Below are 22,672 nucleotides of genomic sequence, written 5' to 3'. Positions count from 1 at the left end.
AAGTTGGGGATTTTAATTGCAAGATTAAAGACATGGGTATTTGATGAAGATGTGGGTATTGTGGTTATTTTGTTTATCGAACGGATAAGGTATTTTCGAATATCTGATAAACTTATCGATTTCGAATTCGATTAAAATTTCATATATTCGAATTCAGATGCCTTTAATTTCGAATTTGAATTTGTATACACTTGTATCCGATTCGATTGGTATTCATTGACAACATTGGTCTTAGTTTGACTATGAGAAGAATAATTTTAACAATGAGTTTAAAATCTTTTTTTTTTTTTTTTTGATTTGGTGTTTCAATCTTTTTTAAAAAGTCGAAACAATATCGAAACATCCAATGAATTAAATTATGAGTCGTGATAATATGACACCCATACACCCCCCTATGGCCCCATCATAGAATTGTAGATCATTTGCATCGGGATACACAAGAAAAAGATTTCTGACTATGAGTATCCTAAGGCAAATGATCTACGGTTCTATGATGGGGGCATATGTCAGAGAGGAGCGTCATAAAATCATTAATATTTAAAAAGAAGTCCTTCATTGAAGACTGTGGTCAAGGGGAGTGTCATCAGTTTAAAAATGCAGGTGTATCTCAAGCAGTTATCAAAACATGGGGTTTTTCTCTAAATGACAAAATCTTCTAGAGGAGACCAAGGTCAAGGGCATTTCATAAGCAACTATACTCATTCGGACAGAGAAGAAAAAAACGATTAAAAAAAAAGCAGAGAGAAGAAGTGAAAGAAGTGCGGCACAATACAGGTACCTCTTTCTCTGTATCTATCTTGTTTACATATGAATCTGTACTGCCGTGCCAAGTGCCCAACGCGAAACGCATTTCTCTGAAACTCCATTTATGAGCAAAACCCTGTTGATTTCATCTTTTTTTTTTGACGTCTGTAATTCCATGGAAACGAAAAGATGGAAAAATCTCTTTAATCTGTTTGTTTGGTTGAATCTTCAGGTTTCGGTCATCTCTTCTCTGAGAACACTCTCTAGTCGTTCTATTTTTAATATTTCCCTCACATTTTCTTGCTCTATTTCTCTTCTTTTTGAGTCCTCGTTTGCTCGATATTTCTGAATGTTAAAATGGTTTTAGTTCATGTTCTTTCTAAGAAATATAAGAGTAGAGAAGTTGTTGTTGCGTTGTGTTATGTGCTTATATGGGAGAAAGGTGAATAGGGTAGTTTAGGGTGCTTCTATTGTATAGGATCATAACCCTTTGTGAGTGGGAGGTTGAGAGTACATGGGTGTGTTATGGGGTAGTTCTTTGAATGAGTATGAATGGGTAGTTTAGAGTAGTTAGTTTAAGAGTGGGAAAATGTGTAGTTTTATTTTTTCTTGTATTTAAATTCATTTTAGTCTTAATGAAAATATGGAGAGAAAAGATAGTTAGTCCTTAATTGGATTGGACATTCACCATCTCGAATTGGTGGCTTAGGAGGTCCGATCTCCTTCGAACGAGATCAATTTCTGATCTTTCTTCATCTTTTATTATTTTTGTGATTCGATCAAAGTAGGTTCGTATCAATTGGTCTTAGAGCCCGACGATCCTTGGATTACTTTGTGTCGATCGTCATACCAATCACATTTTTTCAATCATCATTTTATTGCATGTTGTCGATTTACATTATGGAGATTACAGAATCAAATGAAACGTTCATAGAAGTAATTCAGTCAATGCGTGATAACTTAAAGAAAATTTTCCAGTCAATGCGGGATGCTTTGAGGGAATCTCATCACCTAATTGAATCATTTCTCCAAAGAAAAGAAGAAATGCTCCAAAAAAAGAAAACCTACATATTTCTTGGTGTGGATTAGCTTGCAAATGGGTGCTTGGATGGAATTGAAGATCGTGAGAAACTTCGATTACCCTTGACCAATCATCGAAATTTATGTTTCATTCAAATGGATTGAAATCCATCATTAATTACAAGCAAATCGCCAAAAGATAAGTAATGTGGAAGGTGCGGGTTAAGAATGTTGTAATTGATTCAAATATCAATTGGGATCCAGGAGGTTCCAACCTTGAGGACAAGGTTGTTTTTCAAGGAGGGTGAAATCTTATGTGCTTATATGGGAGAAATGTGAGTAGAGTAGTTTATGGTGCTTTTATTGTATGGGATCATAACCATTTGTGAGTGGGAGGTTGAGAGTACGTGGCTTTGTTATGGGGTAGTTCTTTGAATGAGTATGAGTGGGTAGTTTAGAGTAGTTAGTTTAAGAGTGGGAAAATGGGTAGTTTTATTTTCTCTTGTATTTAAATTCATTTTGATCTTAATGAAAATATGGAGAGAAAAGATATTTAGTCCTTAATTGGATTGGAGATTCACCAACTCGAATTGGTGGCTTAGGAGGTTCGATCTCCCTCGAACGAGATCAATTTCTGATCTTTCTTCAGCTTTTATTATTTTTGTGATTCGATCAACGTGGGTTCGTATCACGTTGGTTTAAGATTTTCTTAGTTGCAGGGGTTTTATATCTCTAGGGTTTTTGTGGAGGATATTTTTTGTAACGCACGAGATCGTGACATGTGGCAGCACTTCTGACTCAGTATGGATCGACTTTCTCAAAGCTACGGAGTCTGATGAATTAGAAAATCTGCAACATTTCCGCCTTGGGTTATGAATGATAAGTCAACTCGGAACCATATTTCACGGTATGGGCTAATGATAGAATCGAATCCCAAGGGATTATGGATTCAAGATAAGGTAAGGTATGATTTGATCCGGAATTTGAGGGATTATCCTTGATTGAAGGAAAATCTTCTCGAAATAAGGGATGAATAAAGACACATTTCATAATAAGATACACATTAATTTGTTATCAAAAAAGGAAGGAATATTCTGTTCGATAAACGAAGACAATCTTATAAATAGGGGAAGAAGGAAAGGATGAAAGTAAGTAATTCGTTCTCATAATTAGAATTGTGACTTATTAATATAGTATTTTGACTAGGGTGTTGGAGATGTTGTGTTGCAGGCACACCTAAGAGCACAAGGAGTTACAGATCCAAAGCGAAAGTTGAAAATGTCAAGGTAGTGCAAGAAATTGTATCTATAATTTGGCATCGTCCGTGGAAACCAAACAAGGAGAAACAACCATCATGGTAAGAACAAGGCGAGAAGGAAATAAAAATGAACACCTCAAGGTGAGGTTGCTCCCTAAGATCATATTCAAGCTATGCAACAATTGCTCATGCAAATGAGGGCGGAAATGAGAGCATGATTGGAGAAGCAAGATGTGGAAATAAGAGCCCTTAGGAGGGAGAATAAAGGGCTACGTCAGCAAGGAGCAGAAGGGACGGAAGCAACTGGAGATCGAGATATCAAAGGGAGAATACCTCAAACGGATGGATCTGAACGAGTAAACCTAGAACAAACTTAGGATTAAGAAAGGTCGCAGTTGTCGACGGAAATTTCATTGCCTGAGAACATATGACCAGAGAAGAAGTAGAAGATTTGCTACGACGAAGAGACGATGAGAATACTCGAGAAGGAAATGTTGGTAGGATAGTTTGGAATATAATTCGAGAGCCTCGAGGAACCCTGTTCTCAGAAGCAATAATGGCAGCCAAACCACTGAGGGTATTTCATCTTTCGAAGTTCGAAACATTTGACGGTACCACAGACTCGTTGGAACACGTACTCCATTACAAGGACTAGAGGGTATTCTATCACAGAGATGTTGCATTAATGTGCAAACTTTTCCCATCCACTCTGAGGCAAGGGGCAACACATACATAATAAGAAGCGAAAGTTGGGGTAAATGTTCTTTTTCATCTAAGACAAGAGCACAGAGAAACTATTCGGGCATTCACGACCTGATTCAATACGAAACTCTTGACCGTCCAAGAACCAGACGAGAGGTCGGTCTGTATGGCATTCATGACCGTCGTAACCCCATGAATCATTGATAAAATTGGGGCTCATGAGGTTGGAGGGCTTTTATGTAAAGGTGGAGAAATACATACTAGTAGAGGAGTTAATGAAGGTACATAGCCAAGCAGCGAAGACCATCATTGTTAACACGGTTGATCCAGAACCAAAGCTAAATGAAGTTCTGACTAAAAAGCAAGGGCAAAAGAGAAGCCGAGATTCAAGGGCTAGGACATCATGGAAGACAAGACGGGTGTATACTTCTTTAAATGAAAGTCTGTTAGAGATCCTCAAGCATATTCAGAACGATCCAAATTACATACCACCTCCACAGGAGTATCGAGGCAAGCTAGAGAAGCCTTACTACGAGTATCATAGAGTAAAAGATCATCCCACAGATTACTGCTATCAACTTCAGCACATCATCCAGGACATGATAGAAGAAGGTAAATTAAGGAGGTACATGGCAGTAATTAAGGAAAGAAGAGTCGGCAACGAGAAGTCCGACGCCTACTCCCTCCTCCTCCAAGAGTGGAGAACCAACAACCTCGGGAGGAACAGATGGTAGTCCATACAATTGCAGGAGAATTCAGATCTGAGAAGAACGTTGGGAATTCAACTCGGAACATGATAAGAAAAGTTAGGTATGAGACCAGCGTAAACCAGGTAAGCGTGGGGGTTAACACAGCTCGGGTGCCCGAGTCAATCTGGGGAGACAAAGCTATCGTTTTCACGCAGGAGGACATTAGAGTTGTATCACCTCATTTCAATGCATTGGTCATTACTCTCCCGGTCGGGAATGTAGGCCTTTGAAGAATTCTGGTAAACGCAGGGAGTACGGTAGACATCCTTTTTCTTTTAGTGGTAGAAAAGATGGGGGTAGCAGCAGTGTTAGACCCTCCACAGATTACCATCTTCGGGTTTAACGGATCACCAACTACTCTAGTAGGGGAAATTACCTTGTTAGTTACAGCAGGACCAGAGGTCGTCATGACCAGATTCATTTAGTATATACTGAATCCACTTACAATGTTATACTTGGGAGAAGATGAATCCACAGCCTCAAAGCTGTCCCTTCCACATATCATCAGGTGATAAGATTTCCAAGCAGAGAGGCCTATGGAAATTCGAGGAGATCGGGAGACGATACAAAGGTGTTTCGTGACATCATTAAAGATCGGAAGTAGCCCATCGGAACTCGTAGTCAGAAAAAGAAAAGAAAGGTCTCAGGATGCTCGATTATAGCAATTACAACATGAGCCAACATCAAACAAGGTGGCAGCGGTAGAAAAGAGAAGAAATAGATCTCGGAACAAATGGAGAGCATACTACGTTCATCGGCAAGCTATTGCTAAAGGAAGATCGAGAACACTTGATCCTCTTTTTGCAAGCCAACAAGGACGTATTCACATGGTCTTTGAGGACATGTCAAGCATAGATCCTTAGATAGCATGCCACAAGCTCAATGTTGATTCAACAGTCTAACCAATTAGATAGAAGCTGAAGCAACTGGCTACACACTTTCGACATAGCGTGAATGAAAAGATTGGAAAGTTGCTGAGACTTGGATTTATCAGAGAAGGTACCCAGAATGGATTGCGAATATAGTAGCAGTTCCGAAAAAGGGCGAACAGGTCAGAGTATGCATTGACTTCACAAATTTGAACAAAACTTGTCCTAAAGACAATCTTCCACTCTCGAGAATTGATTGATTGGTTGACGCTTCTTCAGGACACGAAAGGCTATCCTTTATGGATGGATATTCTGGATACAATCAGATACCGTTAAGTCCAGAAGATCAGATGAGTACGACTTTTATCACAGAACAAGGATTGTTTTGCTACCGAGTCATGCTGTTCGGAATGAAGAATGCGGGAGCAACCTACCAAATGCTGGTAATTGAGATGGTTGAAGATCTAATAGGTCGGATCATGGAGGTATACATTGATGACACGATAGTAACAAGTAAAAAGGCGGGGAATCACTAGCAAGACGTCAAGATTGTTCTCGGGCAACTCAAATAGTTCGGGATGAGGTTGAATCCGAAGATATGTACTTTTGGGGTGTCTCCAAGGAAGTTTCTGAGGTATATGATTACACAGAGAGGTATTGAAGCCAATTTAGATCAAATTTGAGCCCTCTTGGATATGTTGAGTCCGTCAATCGTGAAGCAAATACAAAAACTCACAGGAAAAATTGCCGCCCTGAACAGGTTCATTTCTCGGGTTTCAAACAAATGTTGACCATTGTTCAACCTTCTTAGGAAGGGGAAGAGATTCGAGTGGAGCGAGGATTGTGAGATAGCATTTCAAAATTTGAAATGATATTTGGGAAAACCTCCAGTACTGAGTACACCCAAACTTGGAAAAGAATTGGGAATTTATCACGCAGCCACACCTATCTCAGTGAGTTTGGTCTCATTGCGCCTAGATCTCAGAAGAATACTTGGTTTACTTCCTCAACAAAATGTTGGGTAGGTTCGAGGTCAGGTACACCTGAACTGAGAAAATCGAGTTGGCCCTAATATATTTTGTGTAGAAGCTTCGACTATATTTCCAATCACATCAAATTAAAGTGGTCATAGACTACTCACTTAGGGAGATGTTGTAGAAAGTTGACAAATTAAGGCTAATGGTGAAGTGGGCAGTAATGCTCGGAGAATATGACCTAGCATATGAGAACAGAACTGCTTAAAAGGGGCAAGTAATGGCAGATTTCCTAGTTGATTTCCCTGCAAACGATCCGAACTGGATGGAAGAAGAGGTTGTCGATTAAGAAGTATTTGAAAGAGAAGACATTTAGGGAGTTGAAGCCGGATGGAAAATGTTTGTTGATTTGCATACCAAAATGGTTCAGGGATCGGGATAGTGGTTGTAACACCGAGTAATGACAGGTTTGAGAAAATTGTGAAATTTGGATTCAGAGCTTCAAATAACGAAGGTACTATGAAGTAGTATTAGTAGGGATAAGGATGGCAAAGGAGCTCGGAATATAGAAGATGCAACTATTAATCAACTCACAATTAGTGGCAAACCAAAACAATGGGGGGTACCAGGAAAAGGATGGGAGAATGGCTAGTTACTTAACCCTTGTAAAAGCTGAGGTAGCTACTTTTCATGAAATTAGAATACACAGGAGGATAATAGGCACAATGATTCGTTAGTCTACATTGCACCCATGCTAAGAGATACAGAGTCCCGAGAAATCCCATTTGAATATCAGTAGAGGCCGAGCATAGGAGAACGAGTTGAAGAATGCATGCAAATCGATCCAAGTTCGAGTTGGATGGATGATTACATCGAATATTTACAAAAGGGAAGGCTCCATCGAGATTGTAGAGAGGCTCAAAACTTGTTACGAAAATCTATCAAGTATGTCATGGTTAGAGGAGAACTGTACCAGATATCTTACAGTGGGCCGCATCTAAAGTGCCTAAGGACAGAAGAAGCAGAAGTCGTCATGGCAGAGATACACGAAGGCATCTGCGACAATCACTTTAGGGGACGATTTGTGGAAAATAGGTGATTACACAAGGTTATTATTGGCCACGGATGCGTGAATATTGCAAGAAGTATGTGAGAAACTGCGTTCAGTGTCAAAAACATGTTAAGGTAGCTTGACAACCAAGTGGGAGACCTGTACCCCATGGTGAATCCATGGCCATTTGCAATTTGGGGAATGGATGTCGTGGGACCTTTGCGTCAGGGGCTAAGAGGAAGAATGTTTATCTTAGCAGCAACGGATTACTTCACAAAGTGGATTGAGGCCATACAATTGGTTCGGATTAGGGAAGAAAAGGTGATTAAATTCCTTTAGGAGCACGTCATAACCAGGTTTGGAATCCCGTACGCACTCGTCTTAGACAACAGAACACAATTCAAGGGGAACAAAGTCGGTAGCTACTGCAAAACATATGGAATACAATCTTTGCAATCTACACCAAGGTACCCATAGGGAAACAGATAGGCCGAGGCGTCAAACAAAACCATCATCGACAATTTAAAGAAGAAATTAAATGAACACAAGTGCAGATGGGTAAACAAAATTCACGGTATCCAATGGGGGTATCGAACTACCCCACGAAGAGGAATTGGGTACTCTCCCTTTTTTCTGGCTTATGGAACGGAAGTTGTCATACCCCAACTGAAATACAAATTTCGACCACTTGAACCCAGATAATAGAAACAAGAAAATGAAGAAATGATTGCTTGGAATTTGGACTGGCTGGATGAAACCAGAGACAGGGTCTTAGAGAGACTCGGGCGATATCAACAGTATTTGAAGAGGCCTTATGATCGGAAAATTCGATGCAGATCATTTAAGCCAAGGGATATGGTATTGCGTAGGGTATTCCTAAACACACAGGAGCAAAATAATGGGAAGCTCGGAGTTAATTGGGAGGGACCCTACATCGTGCACAAACTCGGGAAAGCTAGAGCTTACCACCTTAGAACAAGAACGAGAGAAATGATTGAGTCTTATTGGAATGCTTACAACCCAAAGAAGTATTACAAGTAAATTAAATTGCAGGCTTTATAAAGAAATTGACCTTTTTGAGTCGGTATCTATTTTAATAAAGTAAACTTCTTTCATGATTAAGGTTTTTACATATACACAAGTTCGACCGTATGAGGTTGGCACCTATAAAGTTTTCACTTGATAGGGAGTCAAGCTTGGTTGTTGGGGTCAGATCCAGCAGGGTACTTGGCTTGTGATGGGAACCAAGTTCGACTGTATGGGGTTGGCACTTGTAAAATCTTAACTCGATAGGGAGTCAAGCCTGGCTATTGGGGATCAGATCCAGTAGGGTACTTGGTTCGTGATGGGAACTAAGTTCGATCGTATGGGGTCAGCACCTGAGAAGTCCTAACTCGGTAGGGAGTCAAGTTTGGGATCAGAAGAAATTCTGAACAAAAAATTTAAGGCCGTAAGCCTGAAAGAGTGATATAACGTAAAGAGTCTACTTCGGGATATTTGGAAGCTCAAGCACAAATAAGAGAAAAGGAAACCTAAGAGTAAATTCAGACATGAGTTAGAAGAAAATATTACTTCATTAAAAAAATCATTATAAAAGGGCGGAAAAAAGGGAAAATTACAAAAAGGAAAGAAAGTTAAACTTCAGGAAGGTCTTGGCTAGCTGCATTAGTCGGTAGCTCGGGATGAGGAGACCCGCTAGTTGACACAGCAAAGATCCCAAGAACAACAGTCTCAGAAGGAATCGTCCAGGTTGACCATGGAAGTAGAAGTTGTGACAGAGGGAGGTGGAACCCTTTCAACCAAGGTCTTCTTGGTCCTCTCCAGTCTAACTTTTACTTATTGAAGGCCTTTTTCCACCTCGTTTTTGAGGCGTTTATTTCCGATTGGACGAAGGTGACATGGGCAGCCAGAGCCCTCTCCTTCTCCTCTTCCTTGGCGGTCCCAGCCAACTAAGCGTGAGCCCAGTCCCTCTCAGCCCTTAAGAGTCCAAGTTTTTTTGAATTCCTCTTCCGCCTGAAGTTTTAAACTCAGAAGCTTGGACTTGTCCTCTTCCAGTTCCTTTTTGGCCTTCTTGAGCTGAGTGCAGAGGCCCCTTTCTTTGAGCAACTTCAAGTCAATTGCCTCAGCTTTGCGCCCCTCCATGATGATGTGGTCTCGAGATTGACCAAGTCTGGTCAACTCGTGTTGGACCTACCAAGAAACAAGAAACAATAGGTTAAAATTCAAAAAAAATTAAAAAGAAGGGAACACTGTGACAAGAAACTCACCACCACCAATGCACGGAAGACGTCATTGAAAAACCCCGAAGGGTTGTTGGAGAAACCATAACTGGTCATAATCAGGTCCCTTAGGAGGCAAGCCGCCTCCATCACCACCCATGCCACTTGGGCACTGTTGAGCGCATAATGCTGTTCAGTGACAACAAGGTCATTGATCTTGGGGGTGACCGACCAGGGGGTTCCCAAAGTTTTCACCCACCTAAAACTCGACCCTTCAGTAGGAGTCGGGGTTGGAGATGAGGGACGGGGATTTGATTTCTTTCCCTCAATAGTAGACAGTTCCATGGGAACCGAGCTAGGAAGAAGCACTCGTCTTCTGGTTTTTCTTGGAAGGTCCCAAAGAATCAGAGGGAGCGATAGTAGAAGGTGGGTGGGGTGGGGGGGAGACCTCGACCCTGGTAGTTCCTAAACCTTAGCCTGGGAATCAGAGTTGACAGTAGGGGGACGTTTGGTGCGGAGAATGGCTATATCTCCCAAGTCGTCTTCTTCGTCCCTCAAACGTTGAATTGGTCGGGGAAAGATTGAGTGACTTCTTCGTTATCTCCCTCAGGAGTTAAGAACTCCGTTACCCTGTCGTAGAGGGCTCGATCAGATAGGCGATAATTGCTGAGTCTAGGACCCTCTTGTCTTTGCCTGGGTTTGAAGAAAAAAGTAAAAAGCTCGGTCATTAGAAATAAAAACAGAAAAGAATAAATTATTCAAGCATAAGGTCGGAAGACTTACCAGCCAAATTAAATTCGTTGAAAGACAAAGGAGGATCCTCCTCCCCAACCGCATGTTCCTAATCGTCGGTAAAGTGGATCGGGTACAGGAACCAATCCTTATCCGAGTTGGGGAGAACAAACAAGGGAAGGCAAACAAGGGAGCCTTCCCCCTCTTCTTAGTCAGATAGAAGTACCCTTTTTGACCGGGGCATCTCCTCAGGGGGAAGTGAGGTTGGATATCTAGCAATTTGATCTTCTCACCCTTATCTAACCGAGTGTTGATTTGCTCGATAGTATGCATGAGTCAGTAGAAATTACCGCTCATTTGGCCTAGGGCCCTCCTATAACAATTAAGAACTTATTGAAGCAAACAACTTAATGGGACTCGGAAGCCAGCCTTAAACTGATCCTAGTACACCACAATGGTTCTAGCGGGGAAATCGTGTGAGGTAGGGGAGTCCTTTGTGTAAGAGGTCCCAACCTCCTCAGGGATATTGTAAGCATCCCTAACCGCATGCATAGGAAGGCAAGGGGGGACATAAGACTTCCCCTTAGCCATTAGAGAAATACAAAAAATCTGAAGCATAGAGGAGAAGACCTAGAAATCCCAAATGTACTAACCTCTGTTTGAAGAAGAACTGCAACAGAACACTAGGAGAGCTGTGCGAGAGCTTTGAAAGATGAAGGAAGACGAAAAGAGAAGGAAAAAGTTGAATGACAAGAAAAATTAGAGAGAAAGATGAGGAAGCAAACGTAAAAGAAAAACAAAAAGGTTCAAGAGGTATTTATAGGCAAAATCCTTGAGATCAATAATTTGAAATTAATGGGGGAGATTGATTGGAGGTGTGGGGTAATGATGAGTCGTCATAACTAGGGCTCAAGTAATGAAACGACAAGTATAAACGTGCATGTGCTAAAGACCATTGAAAAGGAGACACGTGGCAGGGGAAATAAATGCGTCGTTCTCGAGTTTTGTGAATGACACAATTTGGGTGTCGGCTAGAGCAACAATTAATAGAATCATCATTGCGCCATTCAAGCTATCGAAAAATCAAACGGTGCATTAAATGGGATCAAACGGTGCCACGTCCCACTAGCGCTCAAATTCGTCTCTTGGGAACTTGGATACAATCCGAATCCCCGAGAGGGGGTATTGTGGAGAATTTTTTTTGTAACACACGGGATCGTGACATGTGGCTCCACTTCTGACTCAGTATGCACTGACTTTCTCTAAGGTACCGAGTTCGATGAATTAGAAAATCTACAGCATTTCCTCCTCGGGATAGGAATGATAAGTGGACTTAGAACCATATTTCACGGTATGGTCTAACGATAGAATCGAATCCGAAGGGATTCAAGATTCATGATAAGGTAAGGTATGATTTGATCTGGAATTCGAGGGATTATCCTTGATTGAAGGAAAATCTCCCCGAAATAAGGGATGAATAAAGACACATTTCATAATAAGATACACGTTAATTCGTTACCAAAAAAAGAGGGAATATTTTGTTTGATAAACTAAGGAAATCTTATAAATAGGAGAAGAAGGAAAGGATGAAAGTAAGTAATTCTTCCTCATAATTCGAATTGCTACTCATTAATATAAGATTTTGATTAAAGTGTCGAAGAGGTGGTGTTGCAGGCACACCTAGGAGCACAAGGAGTTGTAGATCCAAAACGAAAGTTGAAGATCTCGAGGTAATACAAGAAATTGTATCTACAGTTTCTATGTTTTGTAATTGTATATATTTTTATTCTTTTTTTTATTATAATCAGAGTTAAATAAATGCAAGCTTTCTAGTAATCTGTTTTTTCTTCCGGGAAATGGTTTAAGCTGCTTAGGTTTTCTAGGGTTTTGATCTTCTTGTATTAGTTTATCTAGTATCTTTGATGATTTTTTTTTTTTCAAACTAGTCAATATTGTTTGAATTCTTGAAATCTTTGTATTTTGGGCTAGGAATTTCTTTCTTTCTTTAATTTTTTTTAATAATAATTGTTCGGTTTTTTTTTGTTTTTTTGTTTTTGTTGATAAGTGATAATAATTGTTCTTAAGTTTCTCATTTATAGGGATGATTTCAGATGGCATATTTGATAAACCTAATGTTTGTGTATTATGCTTTAAACATATTGGCTGATGTTTGTATTTGATTTCAGATGGCTGTTTGATTCTCTCATCTTGTATCAGTTCGAGTTTAACATGGTGGACTCCTCAGAAACCGAATCTACAACAGGACCTTCTAGTTCAAAAGAACCAGAGAAACCTCACATAGAGCCGTTAAGACTACCAACAGTCGATGATATCCGCGGTCAAGAAATCTGGAACAACTGCTTTGTCCGAAGTGCCTTTAGTGGAATAGTAGGTAACAGAACGCACATCCTTAGATTCGATTTCTGGGTGTAACTGTGTTTTTTGGTTATCTGTTTTAGACCACCAAATGTCTCGCAAGATTTTCAAAGTTCTTATTTTCTTATATTTCACCCTGTGAAATCTTTTTTTATTGGTTTCTCAGGTTGTTTATTTTATAAATTTCTACAATCTTGAATTTTTGGTATTTGGATGATTTCTGAGTTTAGGTTTCTTTATTGTGTAAAATCTGTAGGAGGTGGGCTTGGGTTGTTTATGGGTTTTCTTTTGGGGGCATTGGATAGTCCTCTGCATCAAGACGAAATGAGTGCAAGGCAACAGTTCACTTATATGGCGAAGCAGATGGGGAAAAAGAGCTTTAGTTCTGCCAAGACCTTTGCTGTGATGGGTGTGGTTTTCTCGGCTGCTGAATGTGTTGTTGAGAAGGTATAAAAGAAGTCAAAATTGTGTTTGGTTTGTTCTTAATCACAGTGGGTTGCTTTACTCTGGAACTGATAAGAGTATTTTTTTCCCCTTTGTGGATTCAGGCTCGAGCGAAACATGACACAACAAATACGGTTGTTGCTGGTTGTGCAACTGGAGGAATGCTTTCTGCAAAGGGTAACTTTTATCTCTTTATCATTATATAGGAACAAAAATTAATAGCTAAGCATTATGTTAAAAGACTGAGCTTAGCAGAGATGATGATGCTGGGATAAATGTATGAAAACACTAGGAAATATAAAATTAGAAATGAATGCATTCAAGAAAATGTAGGCCATGCCCGACTCTTGCTAGGTTGGTTCACAATTCAAACAAAGAGAAAAACAAGTGGAGAGGGGGAGAATGGATCGCAAAAGGAAAAAACTCCAACCCTAGTTATTATTTTAAGCGTGTATACATAGAAAATAGGGGAAAGACTCATTTAGTCAGGTAGCCTAAGCCATAGTAATTAGTAAATTTTGGGTTCAAATAACTTAATACAAGGGACTTATTTATGGAGGCCCGGACAACATCCTTTTTCTCGCTTACTTCTATCCAGACATCCAAAAAATACGAGATAGAACTCTTTAAAGACTTGTTGAACTTTGAATCGACAATTCTTACCTAAATTAATTACATAACTTCCTAAATATCAACGGCAAATAGCAAACAAATAGAAAGGGCTTTATCATTAATGAAATACATAAAAAATGGAGATTAATCATAATTCAATCATGATTTAAGATTGATTTGTCTTGTGATAGTTGCATGACTGGGCGGTTCTTGTTTATAACAGTTGGAAATCCAAGTAGTGCTTAGAAAGGCTTAGACCCATAGTTCAATTGGTTGACATATTATGATGCAACTTTGAGGTCATTGGTTCAAGTCCAACTTATTATATAAAAAAAGGCAATGCTTAGAAACGTAATGTTGACCCAAGTTCTCCCAAAGATTTGGGATTAACCTTGTAACGGAACACAAATCAAGTCAATAGTCAAGGATTCTGACGAAATATTTATAATTATTTAGGTTTTCACTTAATTAGGTCTAGATTTATTATTAAGATTATTTTAGATTAGTTTTTTTTTTTTTTGTTAGTTTTGAGTTGTTTTAAGACTTTATTTTTATATTTTTTGGGTTTATTTTCATGTTTTATTGGCCCATGGGCTTAGGATAATATTTAGGAGCAGTTTGGTAACTTTATGATGTATTTTATTTAAGTTTTATTAAGGTTGAAAATTTAGGAGAGAGAAAGTTATGAAATTTAAGTATTTTAATTTTTTTAGGAGTTTAGGACCCTTGGTTATTTATAGATTGTATTAGGGTTTATTTATGGAAAATGAATAGAATAAACAAGAAGTTTATGTTTTCTTTGAATGTTGGTGCATTCAACATGGTGGATGCTATGAAAATCATTGGGGTTATTCCAAGGTAAATATCATTTTTTTCTATCTTTAATTTTCTTCTTATCCTCTATCTCTTCTTCAATCCATCTTTTCTATTTATTTATTTATTATTATTTGGGAGAGATCAAGAAACCTTTAATCATTTCAAAAACCCAACCCATAAATTTTGTTTTCTTGATTTTTTTTTCAAGAAATATTGAATTCTTGATTTCTTGAAATCTTGGATTCTAGAAATCCCTTTCTTGATTTTTGATTTTTGATTCTTGAAACTTACAAATCTCAACCCTTAACACTTTCTCCATTCTCTTAAGCTTTAATCATTTTCTTACCTTGTAAACCTCCCCTTAATCCAAATACACTAAACCTTGTAATTTCAAAATGTTTTAATTGGAAACGTTTTTCCTATTGTCACTCAAATCCTTAACCCAATCCCCAACCAAATTTCCCTAAATTCTTTATTTTGCCTAAATCAAATTCTATTTTCTTATCTCTCATCATCGTCCTGCATCACCTTGTATACAAGTCAATATGGCAATCAACCAAGCTTAATTAGTTGATGAAAGGCACAATATGCACTCTAAATTGTTAGGGAAATGTATCTATCGAATGAAAAAATTGTTAGAGAAAGGAGCACATATAAAGTTTTGAAAATAAAATCTCCAAGAGTACTGTGTAGATAAGGTTTTAGGGAGATGGAATAGAGGATTTTTTAGGTTTGTTTTTTTACCAAGAGAGTATCAACAAAAAGTGAATAATGACAATTTTCAGGTAATGATTATCGATGAGATAGTCACTTACTTTTCAAGTTAGACTTTGGAGGTGCTACAACTTAAATATTGCAGATTCAAAATCCCTAGCGTAGGACATGTAGCGAAGTAATAAAATACTCGGGGGCCCGAGATCAATCCACAAGGATTGAAGTATGACCAAAATTATGGATTATGAAATCTAAAGGGAAATTAAAAATCCTAAATCTGTAAATAAAAAAACTTGAAAATTGGAACTAAATTTAATCAAATTAAAAAAAAAAAAAACTAAAATTAAATTTGGGAAAATTATTAAGGATTAAAGATTCACTACAATTTATAAAAGCTATTTTTATTGATTTTATCGCTCAATTAAATGCAAATAAAGATTCGATTTAATCGGAAAATCTAAAATTGAGATTCGAACCGTTTAGATTGTCCATAAAAATAAAGAATTTATCAATTATTGTTGTTAATCAATTTTAAACCTTAATTTACTATAGGGGATTCCAAACATCTCATGTAATCGGAATATACATCAAATCAAAGAATTTTATAAGTATCGATAAAAAAAAAATTATAAGTAAATTAGTTAGATCGAAAATCAAATCAAACAATAAAATAATAAATTCAAGAAGATTAAAACATTAATTTATCAATAAAAAATCTAAATACAATTTGCGGCTTCCCTTCTCTCACCTTAACAAAGCTTTTAGCCGATCATCTTAAAATTTAACATTGGTTTTATCAACTAAAATAAATAACAAAATTAAAAAAAAAAGTTAGAGGATGTGAGTATAACTCGATTTTTTCTTCACTTTTCCTTTTCAATCACTTTTCGTTCTAGATTATTGATTTTTTTGACAAATTCGAGAAAAATTGAAGAGATTTGGGAGAAATTGGTAAAAAAATGAATTTTTCACGGAACATGAATATTAAGCAAGAGATTTTTGAAGATAATAATGGTTGGAGATTAGGGTTTTTTGGAGGAGAAGAGGTTAAATAAGAGAAAATAAACTATAAAGAATGGGAGATTGGGTGAAATTAGGAGATTAGAGGAGAGAAAGATTTGAGGAGAGAATATGGTAGGAGAGAGAAATTGGTTGCGTTTTGAGTTGGTACGTCCAAATTAGGGAGAAAATCTCTTTTATGTTTTTTTCTTTTTTTTGGTCCTTGTCCTCCAAAATTATTTCTTCATCCCTTTAACTTTTTAATGCATCCAAAAGTCCATCTTTAGCTTGTTTCTTCCACTTTGAACCTCTTAAACTTACAACTATAAAATTACCAATTAATCCTTAAATAATAAAATTATGACCTTAAATTAAAAAAATCGTTCATCATTATATACAATTATTTGGAGGCAAAGGAAATTGTTGGACTAGGGTAGTTATGACTTAAGACCAGTGATGTACCTAACTTTAGGTATAAGTTTAAGCCTCATCATGAGGAAGTCTACTGCATAGTGGAGAAGTGAGTTTTCTTCTCTAGGTGGGAATGCCAAAAGTTGGCTTCTCTTGAGTACCTATTTTGTTGGCGTCTATGTTGCATCGACTCCTTGCAGTAGGTGAAGTACCCCCATGTTAGATACATGTTGGACTCCAACTCCCCATGTTTACTTTGACATTCTTAACCCATACCAATGCAAAATTGGCAATGTAGTTGTGCACTTGAGGTTACTCTCATGAATTATGATGGAAGTTTAGCTTCGTGCTTCACAAAGATTTGGCAAGTGAACATCCTGAAGTTTTCCCGTCTATAAACTTGTTAGGAGGTTCTCACCTACAAAAGTTGAGGATTTTATCATCTTTGTTGATGAGTCGAGTAGGAAAGCTCTTAAAATTACATTTTATCTCTTCTTCTTTGAGTTTGTGCTAGTGCAATGAGTTAGGCTACTACGTAAATGTTCTTCAGTTAAGGATGACAAGTCTTGGATTTTCGTATGTAGAAAAATGAAGAAAATAAGAAAAGGCTGGAACTGGCTGAGTTGTTTGATTGAACATGCTAGGGCTTGGCATATAAGGTACCTCAGCTTAACTCTCAAGCTAGGTAGGTTGCATGTGATTATGACCACTATAGTATTGGTGAATAAGTTGTATTAGTGGAAGGCTAGATTAAAAGAAAAAGAAAATAATCCATATCACAAAACCACAACCCACATATCATTCCATTTGTTACTCTTTTAACTAAAGGATTTTGGTAGTGGTGGCCGTTAATTGGATGCAAATAGAAATTTACACGGATTGGTGAAAAGTTGGAAGAGGATCCACTGATGCTATACAACGAAGTTGTAAGGGGAGAGGCATTGAGGGATAATATCCCTTGGATTTGCAAGAGGAATGGGCTAGAAGTATCGATATTACATCACAACAACTTCAAATTTATGTTCTTCTAGGAGAAATGTATGAGCTACTTATTTGTACAATGTATAAAATAAAAGGTAAGTAGGGAAAGTTCTTGCTTTTATGTGGGGTTAAGGATGTTTTTAATAGGTGCACAAAATTTAATAGGTTCAAGGAGAATGATGGGCTTCTGCGTTCCTTTGGATAGAGTTGTTGCTCCTAAGTGATTTGGCATTGATTATAAAAAATATTTGAAAGGATTTCTGTAATGCAGAAGAGGAATCATATCATGGTGTGGGAGTAGTGCATTAATGAAAAGCATAGTCACCAAGTTAGGTTCAAGAATAAGTCGGCAAGGGAAAATTTGACAAAGGGCGAAATTCAAAAAGTTTGGGAAAATCCGGATAGGGTTAGGGCTGGATAATTTTCCCTATCAAGTGGTGTTCTTATTATATCATCAAATCTAATATTAAATTACAATAACAAAAAATAAAGTGGGGTTGCAGAATTCTCATATTATGGAACCTCCAATTTTGAAATAAAATAACAATAAAAATAAAAGTTCCCCTTGGGGTTCTTTTTCACCTGAGAGAGAGGAGTCATGTGAGGAAAGGAGAGGGGGTTAGGGACTGAGACTTGTGTGAGAGAGAGAGATGCTTAAGTTTTATTTTGTTTTACAGTTTATATATATACCTAAAAAGCTGTAAGAGGCTACTTTTTCATTTTAATCGTGCAGTTTGCAATGAAACGAAAAGTCGCGGTTAAAAGTGATCTTTGATCACTATGATCAATCTTGATATAACTGAAATTTTGAAAGAAATTTGTTTCTTTCAATTGTTGAGAATCTAGGAAAGATCCAAAGTGATCACACTTGTTGGGTGGAAAGTTGTTCGAGGACCTTAAGTGGCCGGTAGAGCAGGGATTTTAAGATTAAGGGTGATCACTCTAAGGTTGGAAGGGCCAAGTGGTTTTGGTACTAGAAACCTTGTCTGATTGTAATAGCGTTGTAAATACCTATTTGTTAATGTTTGGAGAGGTGTATGTAATTGGTACGACGTGCTTTCGTATGCATCCATTTAGATGGGCTTTGGGCGATATGGTTGCTTTTATGAGAACATTTGGTGTGGGGAGGAGCCCCCCTTTATATTGTTTCTGTATAGATTAGCATTGAAGGATATGATTTTCCTTTTCCTTCTACAACATTGTTTGGGTGCTTTCTAGCTCTGTGAAAGACTTGAGGATGCAATGGATTACTCTACCTTTTAGCATTTAGAGTAAGACTCACTCTTTGACAAATTTGTCCTATGTTTTCTGATCCTTTGGAATGAAAGAAACAATTGCATATCTTGTGTCAGGTATGGTAGCCTATAAGGGAATCAATAATAGGGTTAACAAATGGACTCTCAATTCTGTGGTGTTTCCATCTTCAGTTTTATCCCTTTTCAAAGCTGGCAGATGAACAAAGAAAAAGAATCATTTGGTCCATAAAACCCCTTCTGCCATTTGTTCGGGTTTTGGATGGAGCCGAACAATGGGGGTGTTTTTGAAGGGAAGGAGCCTACCCTTCATGAGGTCCTTCAAACCATGGTTGGGTTTTTATCCTATTGGAGCAAAGCATTCAAGGAGTTTTTTTTTTTTTTTTTGTGGGGGGTTTTTTTTGCTTTTCAAGTGAGACTTATTATGTTCATCTTCATCTCAAAGGCTTCGTATCTTGTTAACCTCTTTGTTTCTGCTTGTTTTCTGTCGTTTCATATGTAGGCCATTTTGGCCTTCTTTAAGCTTCTTAATAAACAATCTTTTTTACCGATCAAAAAAATAACCTCGAATTTCAAGAATTAATGAGGCATTGCATGTGTGGACTTTTGTATTGGCATTTCTTTTCTCAATTTTTTTTATTGAAGTCATCATCCATCGAAAACAATAGAAGGCGTCTTATGCAGGTTGAAGTGCCACCTAGCCATTATCATATCTTGCTAGTACATTTGACTTTTTTGGCCATTCACTCTGTATGTCTTCTCATTTTCCTGTTGAAGAATTATGCTAATTATGCTAACACCTCCTTGAATGTGCTCCTATAGGTGGTCCAAAAGCAGCTTGCGTTGGCTGTGCAGGTTTCGCAACGTTTTCGGTCCTGATTGAAAAGTTTTTGGATAGGCATGATTGACTAATTCTTCTCCCCCTTATTCCAAATTTTATCCATTCCTCTGCCCATCTGTGGTATATTACATCTAGACTAGAATTTATTTATTTATTTATTTTCGTTTTTTTGTTTCTGTTCTTAGTTCACCAGCTACTTTTCCTTTTGTTTTGTTTAGGTCCTATTCTTACCTTTCCTCCCATCAGTTGTCCGTATTCCTACATTGTAGCTTCTTTAGTGAGCCTATTGTTTTGTTTAAACTGCGGATAATTAGTAGATCATATAGAAGCTATACATGAAATAATGCCGGGAGAAAGAGATTTTGTTATTAATTTGATTTCTTGTTTGATAATAGAGAAGCAAACTTATGCTATTGTTACTTGGGCCTGCACACAATTGAATTTTGGTAGCCATGGCACACTTCTATTTTATGGGTAACATACTGAGTTCAGTTATTTACTCTGTTATTTTGGTAGAGGCTTATAGGATTATATGTCATGTAGAAGCAAGTGCTTATATGGGTGGCCTTATTGGTTGAATCTATGCAGAAGGTATGCCATGGTAGAAAATGGAGTGAGATGGCAGTATTAGATCCTGTGATGGATTCAACGAATGGTCAAAAATAGAAACATTTGCTTCTATTGGACTCAGTGGGTTCAACCTCAGATGAAATTTGATTTGGGGTCTGTTATGGGTTCAAATAGTTGTGTAATGCAGTTAATGGAGATACAGGGTCACATGTTCTCGATATTTTTTTTTTATTCCACATTATCTTGGGTTATTGAGGGTATGATTCTTTATATGTTTTCCTACTCTCTCTCTCTCTCTCTCTCTCTCTCTCTCTATCGATGTCATGCCCTTCTAGATCCTTGGACTCGGCATAGTCACTTCAGGTGTATCCTTGTTCTCACCTTCATAATCAATAATCATCAATGCCTTGCCCCAAATATTGGGATCATGAATGTGAATCCTTTTGCATTTTATCTCCCATAAAACTGTATAAAGTACACTACTTAAAGATATTTTCATCCTCCCTCAATCCATCTTATTTCAAATTTTATGAAATGGCAAGCCCTTCCAAGGTGTCTTTCTTTACTTGGTTAACAGTGGTTAATAGACTCCCTACACTTGACCTTTTGATTCATAGGAGTTTTGTGACTCGAATTTTTTTAGTTCCTTGGCAATAAGTCTGGCGAATTGATAGACCACATCTTATTACATTGCAGTTTTTCCTAAATCATTTGGGCTCGGTTCTTCAAACTTTTCAGGGTCTATTGGGTTCTCCCTAATTCGATTTTTTCTCTATTCCAAAGCTGGGATCTTGATTTGTTTTTGGGTAGAAAGAAAACCTTGAAAAGGTTTTTACCTTTTCACAAGTACTAGGGTGGTTATGGTGGGAGAGGAAAAGACGAGGTGACGCATGTCATGAGCTTGTAATCTCCATTCTTGGGTTGATATTTTTTTGGACCAAGATTAACTCCGATTTTAAAGGGATGATATTTGAAGATTTTGTTTTTAGATGGGATTTGGTATATGGTCATTAGCTTTGGGTTGAGATGACACCCTTTTGGATCTTTTTTCTTTTTTCACAAAAAAAAAGCTTATTTTATATTTATCTTAAAAAAAAAAAAAAAAGAGAAAGGAAGTGGCCCTTCATTTGTTTCTTAAGCAATTGAGGATGATTTTTAGGCAATTAATTTGTATGAGAAATTTTAGTTGTCTTAAATATATCATGATTAAGTCATCAGATCAAGATCGATATCTAGGGATTTTCACCTTTGCTACATGTGAATAGGTGATGCATTATTGGTAAAGAAGTACCGACCAACCGACTAAACCGTTACCAATCTCTCAATTCCTGTTACACTCCCATTTAACTTTTAAATGGGTGAAAGAACTACATGTGCCCCAAGTATTAGTCGAGCGCTAGAAAAAAGCCTGGATACCTTGGTTTAAAAAAAAGTTCGTAAAAATTAAACATATAATTGAACTGAAGATGAAGAATCCATTTACACCAAAACTACCATTAGCAAGAACTCCCCCCAACACACTCCTTTGTAGATCACGAAACTTTGAAAATAGAATTTAGAGTTTATGAAGCTTTGGTTTCGTGTTCCTCTTTGATTTTCAGGGAGAATAAAAACAATGCAACTTTTTATTTTTGGAGTGCAACCATAAGAGTGGAGTGCTCATGATTTTTTTTCTTTTCTTTTCAAAGTGGTGGGAGTGCAACTGGTTCTAGGTGATGTGCAACTAGGTGGTCCCTGTTTAAAATATTTGTTCTTTTAATCTAAATTACCTTGATTAGTTCTGTCAAAAGATGACACCCACAAAAAGCGGATGGGGCTCAATAGTTAGATTTATTGGGAAGGCCCAAATGTTGCAATTTTATTACATGAACTTCCTTACTTCATCAAGTTTGTTATGGTACAACCCTTAGTTAATGAATCAGGCTAGCATGACTAACTTAGTAAGATTTGAAATCTTACTAAGGTTCTTTGGGTCCACTTGGATGGTCAGATTGGCAATCCAACACCACAGCCCTCTAGATTTCAAGGAAAAAACTTAGATTCAAAAGAAAAAAATTGAAAAAAGAGCTTGATTGAAGGTGTTGAAAAGTGATGGCTGCTGAACTTCCAAATTTAAAAGGAAATTAAAGGGTTAAAATTAAATTTAGTTTTTCAAATTTTTTTTCAAAGTTCTTAACTAACTAGGTCAGTTTTGTAACTAATAAGGGTAAATTTGTAAATTAGGGATGCTATTCAATACCGCAGGTTTGTGTGATTGGGTTATTCCAGATTTTTGTGAGAAAAAATAATTTCCCTAGAGAACTACTGGTTTAGTTCATTTTTAAAACATTAGGAGTT

The 22,672-nt window shown here is 37.5% G+C and overlaps 1 protein-coding gene across 5 annotated transcripts; it reads left to right on the top strand.

The window, feature by feature from the left end:
- The first annotated feature begins 624 nt into the window (after nt 1-624).
- Nucleotides 625-20,184, top strand: LOC147386392 (mitochondrial import inner membrane translocase subunit TIM22-4-like). Of its 5 annotated transcripts, XR_015171687.1 has the most exons (7): nt 798-976; nt 11,993-12,048; nt 12,505-12,710; nt 12,951-13,141; nt 13,243-13,315; nt 19,747-19,885; nt 19,984-20,184. XR_015171687.1 is itself a non-coding variant. In XM_086422078.1 (6 exons), the coding sequence occupies exons 3-6, from the start codon at nt 12,548-12,550 to the stop codon at nt 19,830-19,832; spliced, it is 513 nt and encodes a 170-aa protein (XP_086278204.1). In that variant the 5' UTR covers nt 675-774; nt 11,993-12,048; nt 12,505-12,547; the 3' UTR covers nt 19,833-20,184. The 5 variants fall into 5 exon arrangements, 4 of the variants coding, with proteins under 4 accessions (XP_086278205.1, XP_086278204.1, XP_086278202.1 ...); XM_086422078.1 differs by lacking the exon at nt 798-976 and adding an exon at nt 675-774 and having other exon boundaries at nt 19,747-20,184; XM_086422076.1 differs by having other exon boundaries at nt 799-976; nt 19,747-20,184.
- Nucleotides 20,185-22,672: the final 2,488 nt, after the last annotated feature.

The sequence above is a fragment of the Akebia trifoliata genome, chromosome 14, assembly GCF_017979445.1.
Source record: "Akebia trifoliata isolate Shusen 1 chromosome 14, ASM1797944v1, whole genome shotgun sequence".
NCBI classification, from domain to species: domain Eukaryota; kingdom Viridiplantae; phylum Streptophyta; class Magnoliopsida; order Ranunculales; family Lardizabalaceae; genus Akebia; species Akebia trifoliata.
This window is presented reverse-complemented; position numbering and strand designations above follow the sequence as displayed.

Bases quoted from the DNA above. Each gene is read 5' to 3' on its own strand.
- LOC147386392 (XM_086422076.1), top strand. From the start codon at position 869: ATGAGCAAAACCCTGTTGATTTCATCTTTTTTTTTTGACGTCTGTAAT. The intron at 12,711-12,950 runs GTAACAGAACGC...TAAAATCTGTAG, and splicing joins TGCCTTTAGTGGAATAGTAG to GAGGTGGGCTTGGGTTGTTT. The intron at 13,316-19,746 runs GTAACTTTTATC...GTGCTCCTATAG, and splicing joins AGGAATGCTTTCTGCAAAGG to GTGGTCCAAAAGCAGCTTGC.